General features: G+C 36.3%; 1 protein-coding gene and 1 non-coding gene across 2 annotated transcripts; both read left to right on the top strand.

Moving 5' to 3' along the window:
• The first annotated feature begins 1,972 nt into the window (after positions 1–1,972).
• Positions 1,973–2,208, top strand: LOC148172093 (RNase MRP). The gene has a single exon (XR_015770530.1).
• Positions 2,209–6,115: 3,907 nt separating this feature from the next.
• LOC148172094 (protease inhibitor 2-like) lies at positions 6,116–6,522 on the top strand. Its single transcript, XM_088040769.1, has 2 exons — positions 6,116–6,292; positions 6,344–6,522. Exons 1-2 carry the CDS (start codon positions 6,220–6,222, stop codon positions 6,478–6,480), a joined length of 210 nt encoding a protein of 69 aa, XP_087896895.1. The 5' UTR covers positions 6,116–6,219; the 3' UTR covers positions 6,481–6,522.
• The last annotated feature ends 14,427 nt before the right edge of the window (positions 6,523–20,949 follow it).

The raw sequence follows: 20,949 nt of genomic DNA on the forward strand, positions 1-20,949 counted from the left end.
CTAAATTCCTCAATTTTCGATGTTTTACAGATTTTATAGATCTGACTTATTGAAGAGACTTTTCATAAAATCCGCTCTTTTATTTTATAATTTTCTCGGCTCTTCTTGTCGACGGGCCGGACCGATTTAAGATTAAAAGTAAATACGAAGACGATACAGATCCATCATCCCAAGATTTTTGCTTAAACCAGTGTTCCGAAAGGGTTGTCCTCGCCGCCACCGCCGCCCCTTTAAATGGAAAAGATTAACCCGAAAGTTGAGCGGCATCAGAGAAAGCGCGATGTGGCGGATTCTTATTTTAGGGGTAAAAGTTGAGAGATCAATACGGTTTGAACGTGCCGTAATGCAATTATAAACCATTGCGTAATTAGAAATGCCACGGGGAAACCTTTTATCTCGAGACATGTTATTTTACGAATTATTTTAATGAAAAAGTTTTGCAAGATCGGACCCTTAAATTTTATTAACGGAAACGATGGGAATAATTCGATTATTATTTTCTCCTCCCTTATATTATTAATAAAGTTACAGGAATTTTTCGCGCCGTTTTATTTTCAAAACGAAACATCGCCAAGTAAATCAAGTGATGGATTCGGAAAAGTCGGCCGGAAACTAAAAACTTGAACCACCAACTAATTTCCGGCGCTGCTTGCCTCCTCTCTTGACACAAATTCCGAAAGTCGGCCGCGAAGAGGTGGCGGCGTGAGAACGAGATTGGGGGTGGATATAGTTTGACAACTAACGCCGGTCGCCGATTTGCATAATTAGCTCGGGGGCGAGAGCGAAAGTGCAACGAAGACACTATTAAAAAAATTGGCCCATTTGGGGTTATGTCTACTCCATTTCATTTGTTTGTACAGTGGTACCAAATTACGAATTAAATTCATAGCCTCTCTTATTTTTGGGACCGGCGCCTCCACCATACTTTTAATGAGAGAATCTTAGTTTTTCCTAGTGGAAACTTTCGTCCAACTTAATCTATTTCTATAAGGCATAGAAAAAATGGTTAATTAGTCCCGTCCGTTAATCAACGTCCCGTCCATACTCGCATCGACGGCCGAATCCATTTCGCGGACAAAAAATGTTTGTCGACTCCGAAGGAGGTGGCATAAAAGAAGAGAGAAAAAACGTGCATAAATTAGCCGCGTCGGTGCTATTTTGCATATGCCGCGAGCGTTCTGGTCTTAAAATTGCCTTCTCCGAGAGTCTCGTCGTTGTACCCCTGCATGCGTAACAAGATTTTTTAATTAATGTCAGCCTTCGGAGACATTAGAGATTTCGTTCACGGGAAAAGTGTAAAAACTGTATTGTGTTACTGTACCTACATTCGTTGCTAAGCGTTGCTAGGGGTGGGAGATTAATTAAAGAAAGGGGATGCTAAAACACAGCCCGAATGCTGGAAATAAGACGTAGATATATTGTATAGAAGAAGGATTTATAATGTGGAGGAATCGGTTGATGGTGGGAGAATTTATTTTTGATGTCCCGGGGATTATAATTGTAGGGAAAGTTTCACTGGACGGGGATTACAACCCGCAACGTGGACCGGACTCAAAAAGCCGATTAAAAAGGGCCCGTGAGTTTTTTTTTTCAACTTGACCACTGCTCTTTTTTTGGTGGCAGGACAACACGTGTGTTGCCACCTACGTGCAACGCGCGCGTCATCGTCCTGGTAGGTAGGCGCGCCGTTGAGGCGGGGCGACTCCAAGCAGGCTAATTAACACGTTATACAGGTGTCAACCTGACGGACACTGGACTAATTATTAATCACTAATTTACTCCCCGGTGTTCTTTTCAATCAAAAATGCACGAGCGAGTGCGTGTCGGGGGCGGGACGCCCCACAGGAAGCTTTGATTGCTTTGATTTTATACCGCGTGAGAGTTTAAATTTCGCGCCGAGGTTGAGCGCAATATCTCACTAGCGTCTGGCGTACGCGCTAAGCTATATAAGTGTGTAGTGAGGAGGTACGTTTCGTTCTTTCATGCCTGACTCTCGAGGTTACAAACAGAGTTCTCGTGACTCCTTATCCTTGAGGAAGGTCCCCGGATCTGTGGTAGAAAGTACCGCTGGGTATCCCAGTCAGACCCAGGTCACGCTGTACTAGGATAGGTATCTGTGGTACCGGCAGATTTGGGTTGTTGGTCATAGCACAGGCAATGTTAGGGTCACTAAGGTGATAACAAAACGGGGCCCACTCTGGAAGAACTTTTTTTGGCAAATTCAAACGAAAGCAACCTTGAATCGTCTCAAACTTGTGTAAATATTTTGCTAATGAATAAAACTAACGCAACGTTTTTGCATTCTTTACATATTAACATGTTGATAACACTATCACCGATTTTGACAATTCAGAATCGTAATGAAGGTTTGTAGACAAATTTGAATCTCTGAAGATTATTTTTTAGGGCGCCATGCCGTCCTTTTCTAACGTTTTTGGTGGCATGTAAATATGCTGGAAAACGGCATTTGGCGGTCTTGTCCTCTAAAAGATAGAAATTAGTGTAAAGGAGCGATTCCACTTGCTTGCTCTAGCCCAGACCGGACCAGACATCCAAGATTTGAGTGACGTTTTAATAATTCTTCAGCCTCTTTCTGCGGTTGGACCGTAGGATTTTAGGAATTTAGCCAGTAAATAGATTTCGAGCTCTTCTTTCGACTGATGTATAATTCAAAGCTATTAAACGTCGTTTTTATTTTGAAAACATTTATTGAAAATCACCCTAAAATGGGCCAAATTTTTGAAGGTTTGAAACAATTCATGCTCGATATCTCGGAAACTATTTCAGATATTGGAATGCGGTTTGCGGCATCGTTTTTCTCGCGATTTTTTACATAAGAAATCGTTTTTAGATTTTCCAATAGTCGAAATTTGCAAATTTTCGCGAAAATTCATAATTAAAATTATACCAAATTTCTCATATCGATATCTCGCTTATTTTTTAGAGTAAACTTGAGTTATTATACATCAGTGTACGCAGAATTTTACGCAGATTCCAAATCTGGGATTTAAATTCAGATCCGACAACAAATAACTGAGTTATGGCCGATCAAAGTTTCGGATAGTTGATTTTCATTTTTTCTCATTTTTCCCAATTTTCAAAGTTAAATATCTCGGAAACTATTAGAGATATTGAGATTCGGTTTGCGCCATCGTTTTTCTCGGCTCATTTTACGTTAGAAAAAGTGCTTAAAAGCCCAAAATTCGATAGTCGATTTTTCGCGAAAAAAAATTGCGACTCAAACGATGAAAATTTTTCATTTTTTTTAATTTTTGGCCATAACTCGCAAACTATTTGTCCTATAGATCTCAAATTTGGCCAGTAGATAGATTTTGAGCTCCTCTTTCGACTGATGTATAATTCAATGCTATTAAACGTCATTTTCATTTTGAAAACATTGATTGAAAATCACCCTAAAATGATGTTTTTAAAACAGTTTTTGGCCAATACCTCGTTTATTTATTAAGCAAACTCAACAAATTTGGGTCTCATTTTACGCAGAATTTCACGCTGAATCCAAAAATATGATAATTTTTTAAAATTTGTCAATAAATAACCGAGTTATGGCCGTTTGAAATTTTGGGTTGTCGCCAGAGGGTCAAATTTTTGAAGGTTAGAAACAATTCATGCTCGATATCTCGGAAACTATTCCAGATATTGGAATGCGGTTTGCGGCATCGTTTTTCTCGCGATTTTTTACATAAGAAATCGTTTTTAGATTTTCCAAAAGTCGAAATTCGCAAATTTTCGCAAAAATTCATGATTAAAACTTTACCAAATTTTTCATATCGATATCTCGCTTATTTTTTAAAGTAAACTCGAGTTATTATACATCAGTGTACGCAGAATTTTACGCAGATTCCAAATCTGGGATTTAAATTCAGATCCGACAACAAATAACTGAGTTATGGCCGATCAAAGTTTCGGATAGTTGATTTTCATTTTTTCTCATTTTTCCCAATTTTCAAAGTTAAATATCTCGGAAACTGTTAGAGATATTGAGATGCGGTTTGCGCCATCGTTTTTCTCGGCCCATTTTACGTTAGAAAATGTTCTCAAAAGTCCAAAATTCGATAGTCGATTTTTCGCGAAAAAAAATTGCGACTCAAACGATGAAAATTTTTCATTTTTTTTAATTTTTGGCCATAACTCGCAAACTATTTATCCTATAGATCTCAAATTTGGCCAGTAGATAGATTTTGAGCTCCTCTTTCGACTGATGTATAATTTCATGCTATTAATCGTCGTTTTCATTTTGAAAACATTGATTGAAGATCACCCCAAAATGATGTTTTCAAAACAGTTTCTGGCCAATACCTCATTTATTTATTAAGCAAACTCAACACATTTGGGTCTCATTTTACGCAGAATTTCACGCTGAATCCAAAAATATAAGAATTTTGAATTTGCGTCAACAAATGACCGAGTTATGGCCGTTTGAAATTTTGGGTTGTCGCCAGAGGGCCAAATTTTCGAAGGTTCGAAACAATTCGTGCTCCATATTTCGGAAACTATTTTAGATATTGAGATGCGGTTTGCGCAGAAAAGTTAAGAAGATAGTAGAAATCAACAAATTGTTTAGTATTTGTCCTAATTGATTTGAAGAATTTGAATGTAGATCATATGAATCCAAAAGATCACCCGTTTGTTCAAAAGTGTATGTAATTCGAACAAAACTGTGGCTATTTGAAGAGTTGGTTCTGGATTTCCCTCAGAAATTTCCTAATTTTTCGCCCATTTCAGCTCAGCATTCTCCTTAATTTCGGCGCTCGCCGCCCCGCACCGCCTCCCTTGTTGTTTTTCGATAATTACATCTACAGTTATCAATATGGCCACATCGCGCAGCGTTTTTGTGTGTGTTATGTAAGCAAAGGGCCGCCTTTGCTCGAAACTCATTTCAATATTTAAAGGAATTTCGGAATGCAATCTTTTCATTAATGCTCGAGGGTTTAAACCCCTTAAAGAAATTAGTGCGTGCACGGAGAATACGACGTCACGTCTTCTTGAAACAAAACGAAAGAGATGTGGGGAGGAAATTATAAAAGGGGTGAGAAAAGTTGGTTCACTTCGCCTCACTCACCCCTTTTTCTTTTTGCGTTAGCGGAGCTTTACTTCACCCCTCTCACCACCGCCAAGCTCTAAGAAGACGAACTTGGTGTGGAAGAAGAAGAGAAAAGCGGCCGCGTCTACATACATTATTGTCATTTCTCATTTGGAACGATTATCATTAAAAATATTAATGGAAGGACATTCTTCATGCGAGGCTTAATTTATTTAGCGTAAATTCTGTACGCGCACTTTTCGGATGACTGATGGACGAGGAGAAGGGGGAGCTTTAAAATTCAAGCCTTTCGGAAAGCCATTCTGGTTTTAAATAACACACAAAAAATTATCACAGGGTGTCTTTCTCACTTTTTTCACTCAAGTTCTCCATGAGTGCATCTTTCTAAGACCCCAATTAAAAAAACGTGCAAGGTGCGTTATTCCGCCGGCTAAAAATAAATCCACGGTCAATGGCTACGCCAGAAACAACCATAAAAAAAATACAGTATCATCGGCATGACGCAGACAGAATCGAATCGTACGGTTAAATCAAATGTTTAATCTACGGTTTGTGCTCGTAATAATATAAAGGCAATAATCTATCATTAGTAATTAACGAGTTGGAGATGCTTGTTGAGATTGTACTAAACGGACGAGCCAGAGACGGACTCGAAAAATCCGGACCTGCGATAGGCAATACATTATACACTACTTTTTTTTTTTCGTACACACACGTAATTACAGCCGTCGCGACGCCTTAGGTATGTAAACGAAAACTCTGTTGACAGTTCCGCCAAGCTCTATCAAAATCATCTACGAGATGCCAACGCTTCGAGATGTAGAAAAAACGGTGTTTTATCAGACGTTGTCAATCGGGGACCTTTCATCATATAGTGCTTGTAATGCCCGCGTTATTACATGCGTTCTGATGGGAGATAACGTCCTTTCCGTTGTGGTTTCTATTTTTGATAGGTCAATGAGCGCGGGGGGATTAAGATGTCTTGAAATGACGTGGAGGCGACTCGTCCATTATAATTAAAGTAGATAAAGAATGTATGCAAAAAAATAATAAAAACTTAACATTAGGCCTGCGATAACAACTTATCCATATATTTGCATGTGTTTCTATTTCGCAATAATTACTGTTGGTTTAGTTGTCGTGGAACGTCGCTCAAAATGTCAGGTCAAAAATTGTTATTTTTAGCGTTTTTCTTGGCGTTGATTTGCTACATCGACGCTCAGGATGTTGGTATGATTTTTTTTAGTTTGAATTTTTGGGGTTTGGCAAATTTAATTTTAGATCAGTCATGTGCTTGTACTAGAGAAATGAGACCAGTTTGTGGCACGGATGGAAAAACTTACTCAAATCCTTGTTTGTTGAAGTGCGAGCAGGATAAAAATCCAGAACTGAAAAAGGCAAAAGATGGACCGTGTTAGAGCTAATATTTCAGGAAGAATTTATGATAACAATAATTGAATAGATTTTTTTCTGATTTTTTTCGTTTACAGGTACCCTAAATTTTGGTGTCACTTTCAGAACTTTAAAAACAACAATTATTAGTTTGAAGTAATTAGATTCTCTGAATACATTTTATGGCTCGGTTCACAGAACCAAAATTAAATTTATAATTTCGATTAAAGTTAAACAAAAATAAGATCGTATTTCCGCCAATCAAATGTCAAAAATCGTCATATTTGTTGCGTGATTAACTTAATTTCAATTAAATTATTGTGTAAACAATAGCCCTTAGTATTCTAAACAATCGTCAAAACTGGTAACGTGTTGAGAACTCTAAAAAATACGTGAAAATTGCAAAAGAAAAGCTTCAGAAAGCTAGCAAATCTTAAGAACTTTGGCCAAGCTAAAGAATTCTTAAAAAAAATTGATAAATCACAGAGAACATTAAAGAATCCTAGAACACTTGAAAGAAGAATTTTACTTGAGTTTTTCGTTGAAATTCTCATTATGTATTGTATCTTTGTATTTTTACGATTTTTCGGCTCTCCAAATTTGACTACAGTACGACCTCGATTATTCGGGCAGATTAATTGCACAATTATGGGATTTTGATATCTACATTTGTGCAGTTTGGCACTATAAAACCCACATTTTTCTATCACGGTTGTTGTTAAACTGACGGGAACTCCGATAAGGACATTTTTGCCACTGGACTGATTGACATTAGTATTAAAAAAATTAAATTAAATTAAATTAAAACTTTTCTACCCCAACAATTCAGTGGCACACAGAGATTTCTGCAGAAAACTTGAATCATTTTTTTCAAACTGCGTTGTCTGAATTATATTCATAAAACAAAACAAAAGTGTTGAAAAACAATAAATTATAAAAATAAAATGCGGTTTTACGTTTCAAATCTAAAATGCATTTTGTTATTTATTTTTTTTTATCAAAAGTTATCAAAGTTCTCTAGACACTAAGATTTGTAAATGTCAGTGACTTCAAAAACAGTTTTACAAATTTAATGATGACATGTCAAAAGTACGTCAATCTCTAACAATAAATATTAAAAACGTAATCCAATTATGTTTGTTGTTACCAAGTGAAATTTTTCGACTATTATGAGAAAATATTAAATATTAGAAATCTAACATTAAACCCACACTGCGATAAGAACTTGTACATATACAGGATGATAAATAAAAAGCGCCCATGAGTCCTCTTCTGTTAAACAAAATTAATCTAACCAATTTTTTACAGTACGATTTTTTTTCAAATAAACAAATCTGTAATGCTGCTCAACACTTTCTAATAAAGTTTTACGTTCGGCTTTGTAACTAAGCAACTAATACAAAAAGCTTTACAATGTTGCAACATTGAAACATTTTCTACAAACCCAAGAAATAGTATTTTTAAAGATTGAATGTTGGCGGCTTAAAGCACGTTTTTCCGTTTTTTGATACAGAATATTATTAACTATAAAGATTCTAATCTCTAACAACAAAATTGTTATAAAAATTTTAACCAAATAGAATTAGATTTTTTAAAATTGAAAGCTTCTATGGTAGGTAAAAAAGCACATATTTTGTTTTGGTTTTCAATTTTGGGCTTAGGAAAGAATTAGCTGCAACATGGTATGTAGCATGGATGTTTTTTTTCATCACCCTGTATGATGTGAATATTGTTTAACTTCAAAACATTACCGTACTTTTATCTACACTGTACCCAAATAAAGTGCAAAGATTTTAACTTCAATCAGATACCGCTATAGATAACGATTTTGCAAAAAAATCCCAACCAAAACGGATTACCCGTTATTCGACGCTTATAGCACTGAATTTAACAACTGTTTCCCAAAGAATTTTTTTTTCTCGGAAACGGTTAGGTTTTAATACGCGAAATTTGGACATTAGGTCAAACTGCGTTGTCTGATACTGAGGTTTCTATTTTTGCATTTTATATACGAAGTTACGCTCTGTATACTAAATGTTTTGAATCATATTAGAAACATTTTATTACGCTTTAAGAAAACTAATTTATCGACCATTCTGCTAATAAGCACTAAAAATCTAACATTAAGCCCACACTGCGATAAAAACTTGTATATATATTCCGCAATCGCCACTGTTTTGTTAATTGTTGTGAAATATCGCTCAAGATGTCAGGTCAGAAATTATTGTTTTTAGCATTTTTCTTGGCATTGATTTGTTACATCGAGGCAGGGGATGCTGGTATGACTTTTTTAGTTTGGGCTTTTGTGGTTTAGCAATTTTAATTTTAGACCTGAAATGTGTTTGTTCTAAAATATTGATGCCAGTTTGTGGCACGGATGGAGAAACTTACTCGAATCTTTGTTTGTTGAAGTGCAAGCAGAAGGAAAATCCAGAATTGAAAATGGCAAAAGATGGACAGTGTTGAAGCAAATATTTCAGCAAGAACTTATTATGACACTGATTGAATAAATATTTTACTGCATTTTTTTTAATTAAAGGTACCCGAAGTTTTCGTGTTACTTTTAAAATATATAACTGCGAATTATTAGTTTGAAATAATTAGATTCTCTGAATTCGTTACATTTTATGTATTCTAAACAGTCATCAAAACTCAACCTTATTTTTGAGAGTTTTAAAAAATACGAGGACAAACTTCTTATTGGTCAATCAAACAACAATTTTAGTCAATTCTCCAAAAAAAACTCCTAGAAAATCTTAAGAATTTTGCCAAGCTTGTACAGTGAAATACTATGGGCCAGTTTACACAAGCTAAACTTATTTTTGATTTCGATTCAATACTTAACATCATGTTAAAGTGTTTTTGTGTCATTAGAAGCATTAGAATCTCCTACAAATGAACTTTTTCGTATTTTGAATAATAAGTAAATACATAATGATAGTGGAGATTTTTTAACAAGCTTTGGCTGTGTAGTTCAATCCAAGCCCTACGTTTTCATTGCTTTTATTAGGGATAACTAAATCCAAATTTTTTTGAATAACATGCTATTTATTATGTAGTTTTTCAAAATATTGTATTGAAATATTGCACGCTCAACTGCTTGTTAGTGCGGAATTTGTGATGTCATAAATTTAGAAAGTTTATTAGGATATAAAAAATACCTATTACCGTAGTACTTCTATGGTACTTTGCAATCAAAAGATTAAAATTTAAGTATTAAATTTAAAATAACACCTGAAAATAATTACATACATACAGGTGTTCTAAAACTGACAAACCACATTATACAGGTTATTCACATAAAATTACAAGTCTGACAACAATCAAATGCAACACAAAATACACATTTCAAGAAAAACTTCAAAAAAAAACAAAAATCGTTCAGTTGACAGCACATGTTTTGTCAAAAAAAACATATAACTATGATCAGTGATTAGTTGATGTTGATATCACAAAGATGTATCCAGGCAGCTGCTTAAAATGTACTTTGAGTTGCATTCCTGCCTCGTCAGGCTTGTCATCAAATTTAAAATGCATGTAACGAACATTACCTCATGTCTTTCTATTTGTCAGGTCAGGTCAGGTCAGGTCAGGTCAGGTCAGGTCAGGTCATTGACCACTTTTGACTTCGGCCCTTTTTGACTTAGCTGAAAGATTTTTTTTCTATTTCGCGTTCATAATGAAGATATTTCGATACGCGTTTGAGCTTATTTCGGTATCGTAATGGACCAATCCCGTGCCAATATTTCCAGGAACATATATTTTTCTTAGGTTTGCAGCAGACAAACCGTCAACCTGCCGTCAACGTTGACAATTTAGATTTTGGTTTTGATAAACCATGATAAATCGATCAATACACCATTATTTCTTGTTGTACTTGGCTTAATAATTCATCGGAGAAAAACTCTTTGGATGCAAGAGAACCATCATGATCATGATCAACATCTTCGCTCTCTTGGCTCCCTTGCGCTCCGGTAACCTCAAAACGTCACACCTGTCAAACTGACTGAAATTGGATTTGGCTACTTCGAATTTTTTTCCCGATTTGCAAATGCCAATTACCCTAAAATTCCCTAGATTTCGAAATCAAGTTTTTTCGTTGAAAATGAGGCGAAATAGAAAAAATAGCGTATGATATACTTGTTCATAATGCATTTTGCCGCTCTTACTACTTTGTAAAAACGTGCGTGCGGCAAAATGTTCATTATGAAACGCGTTTCATAATATACTATTATCTTTTTCTACTCTATAAAAAAAGGTTCTCAAAATTTTGGGTTTAGAACAAACATTTGAGAACTGTTTTGCATAGGGCAGAAAAAGATGAAAAACTTTCAGCCAAATCAAAAAGAGTCAGGCTCAAAAGTGGTCGATTTGGTATAGAATACCCCATATAATTTAATCACAAAACATAAAAATCAAATTATGTACCTTGGATTTTTGCCAAAATGTCAGATCTATTTATTTTATTTTGGGTTACTTATGGGAAGTGTTTAGAATCCAGTTGATATCTCTCAATGTAGAAATTATCAATTTCTTTCATTTTTCTCGCACAAAGTAAAATTCTAGTCGAATTTAAAACTTTGAAATTGAATTTTAAACATATTAGAAACAAAAACTGTCCATTTAGTTAACACTCTCGCCAACTGACACGATAAGGATGTTTTGTTTTCGCCAACCTTAATAACTTTTATGTTTTGAGAATAAATATTATTTCATCTTGTAACTGCAAAAATTCTAAACTCGTTAGATTTTAAATTAGAGCAATTTAAAGTTAACAAAACACAAACGTTTCGTTAATAAACTTTCATATATTCATTGTTAGGTACTTAGCAACATAGTTTTTGTCGCAGGAATTGTAATTGTGATTGGTGAACTTAAAATTGTGCCGTTTGTGCTAAGTTAACATGGAATAATTTAAAATCTAATGAGCTTAGAAAATTTCATTTTGCAGATTTACTCTTAGAATGTAAGACAGATTATGTGGTTAACTCAACATTTGGGAAGTCTGGAACAACCTGTATTTCAAAATGACTAACTGGATCTTATCGTCATTTACCTATCGTTTAAGCAGGCATAAATTAAAAATTTTTGTTGTTTGCACCCTGGCATTGTGCAATAAGACAATATTTGACTGAAAAAGTCAGGTATGCCAACTAAAGATTATACTTTTTTAAACATTTTCTGTTCTGCTCTGCACGGACAACTGAGACACAGATGATTGAAGTTGTTTTCTGGCACGAATAATCCGCCGCCTGGACAATTACCTAAGGTTCTACTGTAATAGCTTTTCGGTATTTTTTTAGTGATTTAAAGATATAAGATAATTCCATTTGTAAAAACTTTTCAGATTTTAGAAATAATAGAATAAATCTATTGGCATATTTAGTTTAGTTCCAAAGGACCGGGGCAAAGCAAACAGCTGTGACCTCGTGATAGAATTTTCAGTAAATAAAAAACGCGTTTCGCCCGTTTAAGGAGTAGAAATTTTCCAGTGTAAAAATTAGCCGTTGTTTTCCCGGGCGTCGGTCTGAACATGTGCCTGTGTGTGTCTTTCACCCTTCTTTTAAGTAGACTCCCCTACGAGTGGGGGCTCTCATTTTCCATCAGCACAGCCTTCTTTCGCTGGGCTCATTAAGTCTTGTATCGATCGAGAGAGAGCAGTCTTCTACACTTCTTACAGCGTGTGAGAATTTTAATATGCGGCACTGGGTACGCGCTACTCATTAATGCAAAGATTGTTGGAATGTAATAGTCTTTCTTGAAGGGGAGATCCGGAAAAATCCGGGAGAGAGCAAGACGACCTCGAATCGATGTTTTCATGCACGAAACAAAAAGTAAAAATCATATTCGTATCGTTTCGAAATAACTTATTACAGCACACAATTACACTTTTCCCCGGAACTTTCCGGAAGCTCGCTTGACCGGATGAGGAAACAAAACCCGTCGAGTGTCCTCAAATATTTTAAAGTATACCGTGAAATATCACCGTATTAATTCTCGTATACAATGCTGGAAATATAGTGAAGAGACGCTTCTTTGTTTATTTCCCAACCTTCGGGAAATTAGTTTTAATACGTTCAACCCCCGCGGCGTCTGATTTATTCTTCTGTTCCGAATCATATTTTTAAATATTCATCAATTAACTAAGTACAAAAAAAACCCTCCAAGACGCATCCGATAAAATAAAATAAAGGGACGGGGGTGAATAAACACTAAAGGGTTAAAATGTAGTAAAGGAATTCGGACGGGGCGCCGAGCTTTTACGGTTTTAACCCTTTTTATGTGTTCATTGAATTTTCGGGATTTTTCGCTGAGGGAAGCAATTAGGATTTTATGTTAATTGTTTGTAACTGGCTACGATAAATTTTATTGCCTCTTACGCAATGGCCGTGCCGGAAAAATACAAATTACTTCGTGGACACCCTCTACAAGCGTTCGACCACTTCTCTTAATTACCACGTTTCTTTTATTAGCGCAAAATCTATTATTGCTGATATGACTTTATTTGCCCCGGCGCATCCACCATTTTTATACCAAACCGCCCTCGTGAAACAATTGTCTGATGGTTTAATAAAGACGCAAGAAGCCTTCTTGTGCACGAGATGAATTAAATTTCTATCATTATAAATTCCAGAACCACTTCACTCCAACTCTCTGCGAGTTTTTTATTTATTTTGTTTCTTTTTCTCTTCCGATACGTTATTGATTTTGTTTAATGAGAATTAAAGGTAAAATATTTTCTGGGGCTACAAACTTCTTTTTACGTTATGTATAACGAATTGCAGGTAATTAAAATGAAATAATTTCCAATTACGCGTGTTCGAATGAACGCTTAAGTTTCTCCGAGAATATTTTATTTACTTAGTCTTTGACGTGCTTCGAGTTCTCAAATTCTCTCGGCAAAAGAACGAGGAAAAATGTTTTCTGCGACTGTTCCAAAAGGAAAATTTCGAGTATTAACACGAAAAAAAAATAACCTCTTCGTCGTCAATAAGGGCGTGGAACAGTGCATTAAGTAACCCGAACTGTTAATTACCGATTGGTTAAAATGACAGAGCGTTCCTTCCGCCACTTTATTTTATTTCCAAACAAGAAAAATCCTGACGTCTGAGCGCGCGTTAATTATTTTTTAAGCTAATATATTAAGGCGAAGCCGGTTAATGAGATTCCTGTAAATTGTAAATTAAAACCGCGACCATCATAAGTGTGCCCGTGCTGTGGGGAGCAGAGATGCAGTATTTTATATTTGCTGCAGACGCCGAGAGCGAAGCATTTTCCAATAAAATAACCCAAGATGGAAATTAATTTTTATCTGCATGCATCTGAGGAGTCCTTCACGGGATGAGTTGGCCGAGGCGGCGGAATAATAGAAGCGATCTTCACCTATTCGAGGGGAGGAAATTAGCGAATTTATGAGTGGAGAGAAATTTTAAATAAAAGGTGGAAATGGGGAAAACAGGCCCGGAATCGGAAAATTCTTACAACATTCTACGCGTGATTCAAAAAGATTTTCATCTAGTCGCCTATGATTCTCCGTATACAGGGTCCGGCAACACTTGTGTCCACCCCCAAAATCATCTTTAATTTTAAAGATAAAATTTGGAAAATTTGCATACGCTTATAGTTGACAAAGCTCTAAAAGCTGACGCAAAAATTTGTTTTTTATCACCGATAGTTTTGGCGTCGCGACGCCTTAAAAATGTAATTTTTAGTTAATTGCGAGGGTTTGTGACATCAACCTCTAATTTTTTTTTTTTTCAATATAAATGTGTTAAAAATATCTCAGTTGTCATTTTAGATTCAATGCAAATTGTCTTCAAAATTTGAGAAAAAAATGCTGTTTTATCAAGTTAGTTTCCAATTTCATTACGTCAAAATTGGGAACTACGTTTACACCCATCTGTCAAGATCTTGTGTCACTAATGACATCTATCCTTTGGCTCGTCTTAGATTGTAACAAAAGTCTTACTTGGTGAAATTGTCGCTTTGTCGATGTTAATTAACGATTTCTGGTGTCCATAAAGTGGAACATGCCCGTGTTAATCAAAATTAATCTTTATAAGAGTGAATGAAGTGACTTGTGAAATTTTGGTGTAAACGTAGTTTGCCGCTGCGTTCTCATAATTTTGAAAACTAACTTGATAAAACAACGTTTTTTCGCAAATTTGAAACACAATTTGCATTAGATTTAAAATAAAAACTCAGATATTTGTATCACAGTTATGTTGAAAAAAAATTGAATTCGCGAATATTTCTGCAAAAACCCAAAAATCGCTAAAAATTATACTTCTTAGACGTCGCGACGCCAACCAAACTGTGATAAAAAACAAATTTTTGCGTCAGTTTCTAGAGCTTTGTCGACTATGAGCGTATGCAAATTTTCAAAATTGTAACTTTAAAATTAAAGAAGATTTTGGGGGTGGACACAAGTGTTGGCGAACCCTGTATATTAAAAATGCCGCTTTATAAAGGCAATGATTGGAACCTTAGTTACATAACTTCAAAATACCTTTCAAAAATTTGTTAATTAGGTATTAATCTATGACAACTGGAACAACTGAAGAGATAAAACTGACACAACCTCTGCTTATTTTTTTTGTTTGTTGTTTAAATTCTTTTCCTATTGGCTATTTTCATGATTGACAAGTGACACTATTGACAGAAGTCCACAGTGACAGAACTAGTTCAAACCCAGCAGAATGCGAGCGGCACAAAATTGATTACATTCCAAAAGTATACAGGGTGTTTTGAAATGCATGTACATAAAAGTGTAGTAATTGTCACAAATTGAGCCTATTAAGCAAAAAATTTAAATTAAAGTTTTTTGTTTCGAGACAAAATTACACAAAAATTTCAATAAGTTTGCTTGTGCGTCACTGATTTAAAAGTGAATAAAAAATCAAGTTGCTGGTTGCTTAGGAAACAAGTCATTTTGGATGCCGTTTTTGCCAGTGGTGTAGAAAGTACGTGGATTGTGGTTAATTTTAGCTTGTCTGTTTGTGATTTAAAAAATGTTTATTTGTACTTCATACTCTTAGAATAGCGCATATCTGATTTATATATGCATTTAAAAAACACTCTGTATATATAACTATACTATAGTTCGTACAGTGAGTGATTATATGACAGAAAAGTCACTAAATCTACGCGATGAAAAGTAAACCGTACGCTCGAAATTTTAAGTAACAAAATAAGTCCACTTACTGTCAACCCAGTTCGCGTAGGAATTTAGTGTTTTTAGTGTAATTTGTAGCATAATTTACTGCCAACCTACATGTCAACTGTCAAAAGCTCCCAATCTCTCACCGGTTATATACTAAAGCTCATTACTATCGGTCGACTTATTAAATAGTAAAGTTGACAATAGTCCCTAGAAATTTTTATCGAAAACAGTTGGCAGAAAAAGCGTTTGACTTTGGAGCAATTGCCACATGCGTAGAAGCTAATCGTCCTGCGCAAGTTTGCCAAAACTTGTTAAATCCTTTTTTAGTTCTCTCTTTTGGAACTTATCTTTGATTAATTTTTAACTAATGTTGAGACACTAAACTTTGACAACGCGTTAACCTCAAAAATTGTTGTTAAATTTTTCCCTAATTTTCTCCCTAAAGAATTGAAAGCCGGATTTACACCCAAGAATTTTAGAAAATTTACACAGGAGAATGGACTGAGAGCAATGAGCTGCACTTGAGATGAAAATCATTTTGAATCACTGTGTAGAACTTAATATAGTGGCGCGAAATTTGAAACTTTTGGGATTTGAAGACAGTTATTTCGTTCATTAGTCCTGAAAGAGATCCAACAGTGACAGATTCCCCTCGTTCGCTCCCGCAAAAAATATTATCTCAACTAGTCTTTTAAGTGTCCCCTTTGCCACCCCGCAAAGAAATTCCGGTAGCACCCGGAGCCAGCTCCTGATAAACTCATTAAATCGGTCGCAGCATTGGCAGTAATTAACGGGGCGCATACACCTTCTTATACATATTTATCTAGGAGAGGTTCTCGTTTAACTTTAATTTCCATTGGCAGCAGTCAGCAGGACTCTTTCGTACTTTGCCCCGAGGCCAGCCTACTAATTACTCGGATGAGAGTAAACAACATATTTCTCGAGAAAACTAAATCTCAAACAGATTTTCGCGAGAGCTACGCGAAAGAGTGCAGGTTTGAGATGCAATTTATTTGTCTTGTCGACTTGGATATGTACACGGATGGAATGGAGAGGGGTGAAAAACACCCTCGCGTTAAATTGCGACGCGATAATTGGCGACTACACCAAAAAAAGTCGCCCTTATTCTAACTCATTATAAGTCTTGGACGAATCTCCATTAACCCGTCCACATGGTCCGCCGCCCCCGAAGAAACGCAAATCTCAATCGATAAAACAAACAGCGTAAAAATATCAGCGGCGGCGATGACAGCGAAATAAACGTTCGAATAACACGAAGATACATTCAATCAGAGAAGGTAGGGCGGAAGACGCCGCCACCGGAAACATCGGCCCGGAACCGGAAAGAGTGCACCGTCCTCACCCCCGGACTCGCCTCGATGAATACGTATATGTAAAAATGCATTTTGCGATTAACGCGACAATTCCAATTGCCGAAACTCACCCTCTTCCAGAAAGAGGGGAGGAAGAAGGGTGGCAGCGGTTGTATCATTAAAAATGCGCCTTGTGTGGTCTAGATGGAGGTTTCTTTGTTTTCCTTGGCTTGCGTCATTAAGATTGGGGGTGGGGGCGGCGGGCTTAGGGTCATACATCTGCATACGGGGTGAGGGGTGGGATATGTGCCTGCAACATGCAGTTCCTCAAGGGAAAATATTTTTAGAGCGGCAGGGAGAAAATATTATCTTACATTTAAAATTAGATATTTTAAGGGTGAAAACTATAAATCCAGAAATCCAGTGCCACCAACATGTCAAAATATCGCAACGCCTCCTGGACATTGAAGCAATAATTTTTTGTCTATTAATCGGCTTAACAATCGATCTCCCTAAGGTCGTGTTAAAAATGACCCGCCGCCCCCAGCGCAAAAGAGTAAATTTCACCCCCTAACCTTCCTTGTCAAAACTGCATTAGTGCACCGATAATTTCAGCAAATATGGACATTTCTCCCCTCGTTTCGACTCCGGTCACCCTCTTCTTTCAAGATAAACTGTAAATTAGCTTCTATTGTCTTATCAGTTTGAAAATACACTCTTGGATGATTTAACAGGCAAAAAATCTCCGGTTGTATCTTTTTTTTAATTACGCCCGTTACTTATTTTTATCACCCCCTCTCGTTCGAAATAACGCTACATTTACCTCAAACGCTCCTTCATTGGATCATTAGTTCTTATTAGTTGTCGGTTTCATCTCTAGTTTAGTATAAACGGTGCTTAATTTAATGAGCGGGGGCGGCATGTATGTAAAAGTAGAAACGATCGGAAAGTATTGAAGAAGTATCGCGCGAGTAATTATAAATTCAGCTCAGCCCACATACGACGCGGCGGCGGCCGCATCCCCCCCATCGCGCCGCCCCCGCCCCGAGACATAAGTGAAACAAGAAAGAATGCAAATGAGGTAAAGAGCGCGTCTTTGCTTAATTCACGCGCACTCTTCCGTTTCTTTCTCCCCTCGTACCGGCGTGGACGGCGGCGCCCCGCTGCCCCCCGCCGCCAGGATGCTTAGTTTTCCCGCCGCCCCGCACGTCACCAAGTTAGAGGGTAGAGTTTTTGCCACAGGCTCACATGCGCAAATGAAATCGATTAAAATGCGAGTTTGTGCTTTGAAGAAGTATTAATGGCAGGAGGTGGGGAAGATTTAAGGGGTTGGGTAAGAAAGTTGACTGCCTCGTACGTGTACAGTGGCCCGAATGTGGAGAGGTTTTTTGGCGGCGGTGCCGCCGACGAACGAGCTACGACGATGATGATACGACTGGACCATCGAGTTTTAATTGGGGGATGATCGAGGGGACAAGAAAATATTTACGTATGGGGATGAGAGACAAAGAAAACTTGCAAATCGAAGGCGGCGGATATGTAGACTTTTCAACAAAAATAAGATTTTTTCGAATCAACAAAGTTGAAAGATTGTTTTCGACTAAGAGAAAAACAGCGTTGCTAAGATGGGTGCTTAATCTCATTTGTTTTCGGAAAATAGAAGGGGAGGGAAGAATGTCAGTGGATGATGTGACTTGGTCAACAATAAATTAGTTTCAGCACAAATCAAAAGTTTCAACTTTGGGGTTTAGAACTATAATATAAAATGTTACGTTCCTAAATGGAAACTTGACAATTTTTTCTAATTTTTGAACAGATTTTTATTAGATTCTCTCAATTTTTCTAAAATTTCTTTTAGAGTCTCAGTTAGCATGCACAAACTGTACTGTAAAGTGTCATGTTTGTTGTCATAATTATTGTGTCATAAATTTATGTTTTACAGTATTGTTTAGCGTCCATAAAGCGGCGTTTTATGGGCGCTGTCCGTAATGATAAAGTAAAACGGCCGCTTGTCAGTGTGTCAAATAATTATAAATAAATTTATGTCAAAATGCAGTTTCTTCATTTACACTTTGGGACTTGCTAGGAAGAAACGATTCTTTAACTTTGACGTTATTTCTGCATTTGTTCTATTTTATCCATGGTTTAAATTTTCTTTATTGCACTTCAAATATAAAACCAGCACAATTTTCGATGCCAAATCTCATTTTTTAAACAACATGGTCTTCACTGCAATTGAACATAAAGTTTTGTACGTAATTCGTACATAATAGGCTTTGCAGACTATTATCGCCGACAGTCTACAATACTATAGTGGTTTGCAGACGTAAACATACACTTTATTGTACAATAATAGTTATTTGTTTTACTAGGCCGGAAAATTTTTTAGCATTCCCAAGGCATTTTGCAGACGTGTACAAAATTTTGGGCGGCGACAATATTTAATAGTTCTTTATTATGACTTTTGGTATGAATTTAAAACGTCATTCACTTCACGTCATTTTATCAGTAGGAAAATAGGTTGGTAGCACCACATTCAAACCGAACAATTGAAGGTTAATTAAAATTTAAGTAAATTTGTATTGTAAGTTGACTTAATTTGTGTACCTTTAATATGTTGGAATTGACATTTATGCATCGTTGCCAACTAGCAAAATAAAACCATTTAATTGAGATGTCACATTTGACTGCCTAGGCATTCAAAAGGTGATTTTTTTTGCCTCAAAATGAGTATAACAATTGCCATGAGTAAAGAAGGAGGCGTACAAAAAATTTTATCTGCCGCAAATTTCAAATTATGATCTAAACAAAAAAAAGATATGTTTATTGTATTGAAAAAACAAAACGAGGTTTGTATTTAACATCTTAAATTAATTAATTCATTAATTATTGTGTATGAACGCCACCACCAATCTAACGACAACATAACCCGATTTGTGCCCATTGTAATTATAGTAATAGAAAATAATAAAATTGTAATATTATTTGCTATTGTAATTCTAATTGCTACAGAAAGTAACTGTTGACGGTTGACGATAAAAGTTTGTATGCACTACGGTAGTAAAGTGTCTGAATCAAACTCGCCTCACTCGGCTCGCGACCTCAGACTAGTTCGATAAAGAATCACTTTACAGACTTTGTGCATAAATAACTATTAATGAATAGTTAAAGGTTTATAATCCACAAATGATAAAAGCGCTGAAAATTATTTATGTGTTATTTCGTAATAGACATTCGAAACTTTGAAAGGTGCCAACTATTTAAAAATTTCCCTAGTCCTAACTTTGAACTGATGATTATTTAAAATGCGGCGCGAAATTTAAAATTCTCTTCTGCTTCGACCTTCATACCTCCTTGTCCTTTTAACTCTCACCTTCTTAATAACGACTATAGATTTTCCCCCGTTGTCGTTTTTTCGTCGAGAATGCTAATTTCGATTGCAAAGCGCAGCTTAAAACTCGCTTATTTGATCGATGAAGATATTTCACAACATCATACATTGCGGCATTTTTCATGGTCGGATGATCATAGTTGAGTTCTTTTTTTAAGCATAATAGAATCTGAGCTATTGTATAGTCGAGGGTGCAATAAATGAACCGTATAGCCTTTATTTTTATTGCGGACTAAAAGAGAAGGGAAAGTCAGATTTGCCAGGATTCTTAGGTCAGGGTTCAAAAAAACAATGCTAATTTAAAATGAGGATCCATCTAATCGGTGGTGCTCCAAGTGTCATCTTCTCTCATCCTGGAATATTTACGGTCGGTCGAGCTCCCCAACAAATCTTCCTTATTAATACGACTGTCCACAATGTGTCTTATATCAAAGTTGTCGATTATGAAATTCCTCAGCAGGACCACAGGATCTATCCTTAACAATCAAGCAGGATTTGCTGAGTGGACCGTCACTAGAGGTGGAGAAGTTTCAGGAATTCGGCGATCGTTTAAGTTTGTAACTAGAGGAATTAACCTGGACGGCGAATGCCATTTGTCTTGGTTTGACTTGACCTCCCTGCACCATTA

The sequence above is a fragment of the Gnatocerus cornutus genome, chromosome 7 (genome assembly GCF_029298725.1).
Source record: "Gnatocerus cornutus isolate USDA-ARS CGAHR chromosome 7, icGnaCorn1.1, whole genome shotgun sequence".
In the NCBI taxonomy this organism is placed as follows: Eukaryota; Metazoa; Arthropoda; class Insecta; order Coleoptera; family Tenebrionidae; genus Gnatocerus; species Gnatocerus cornutus.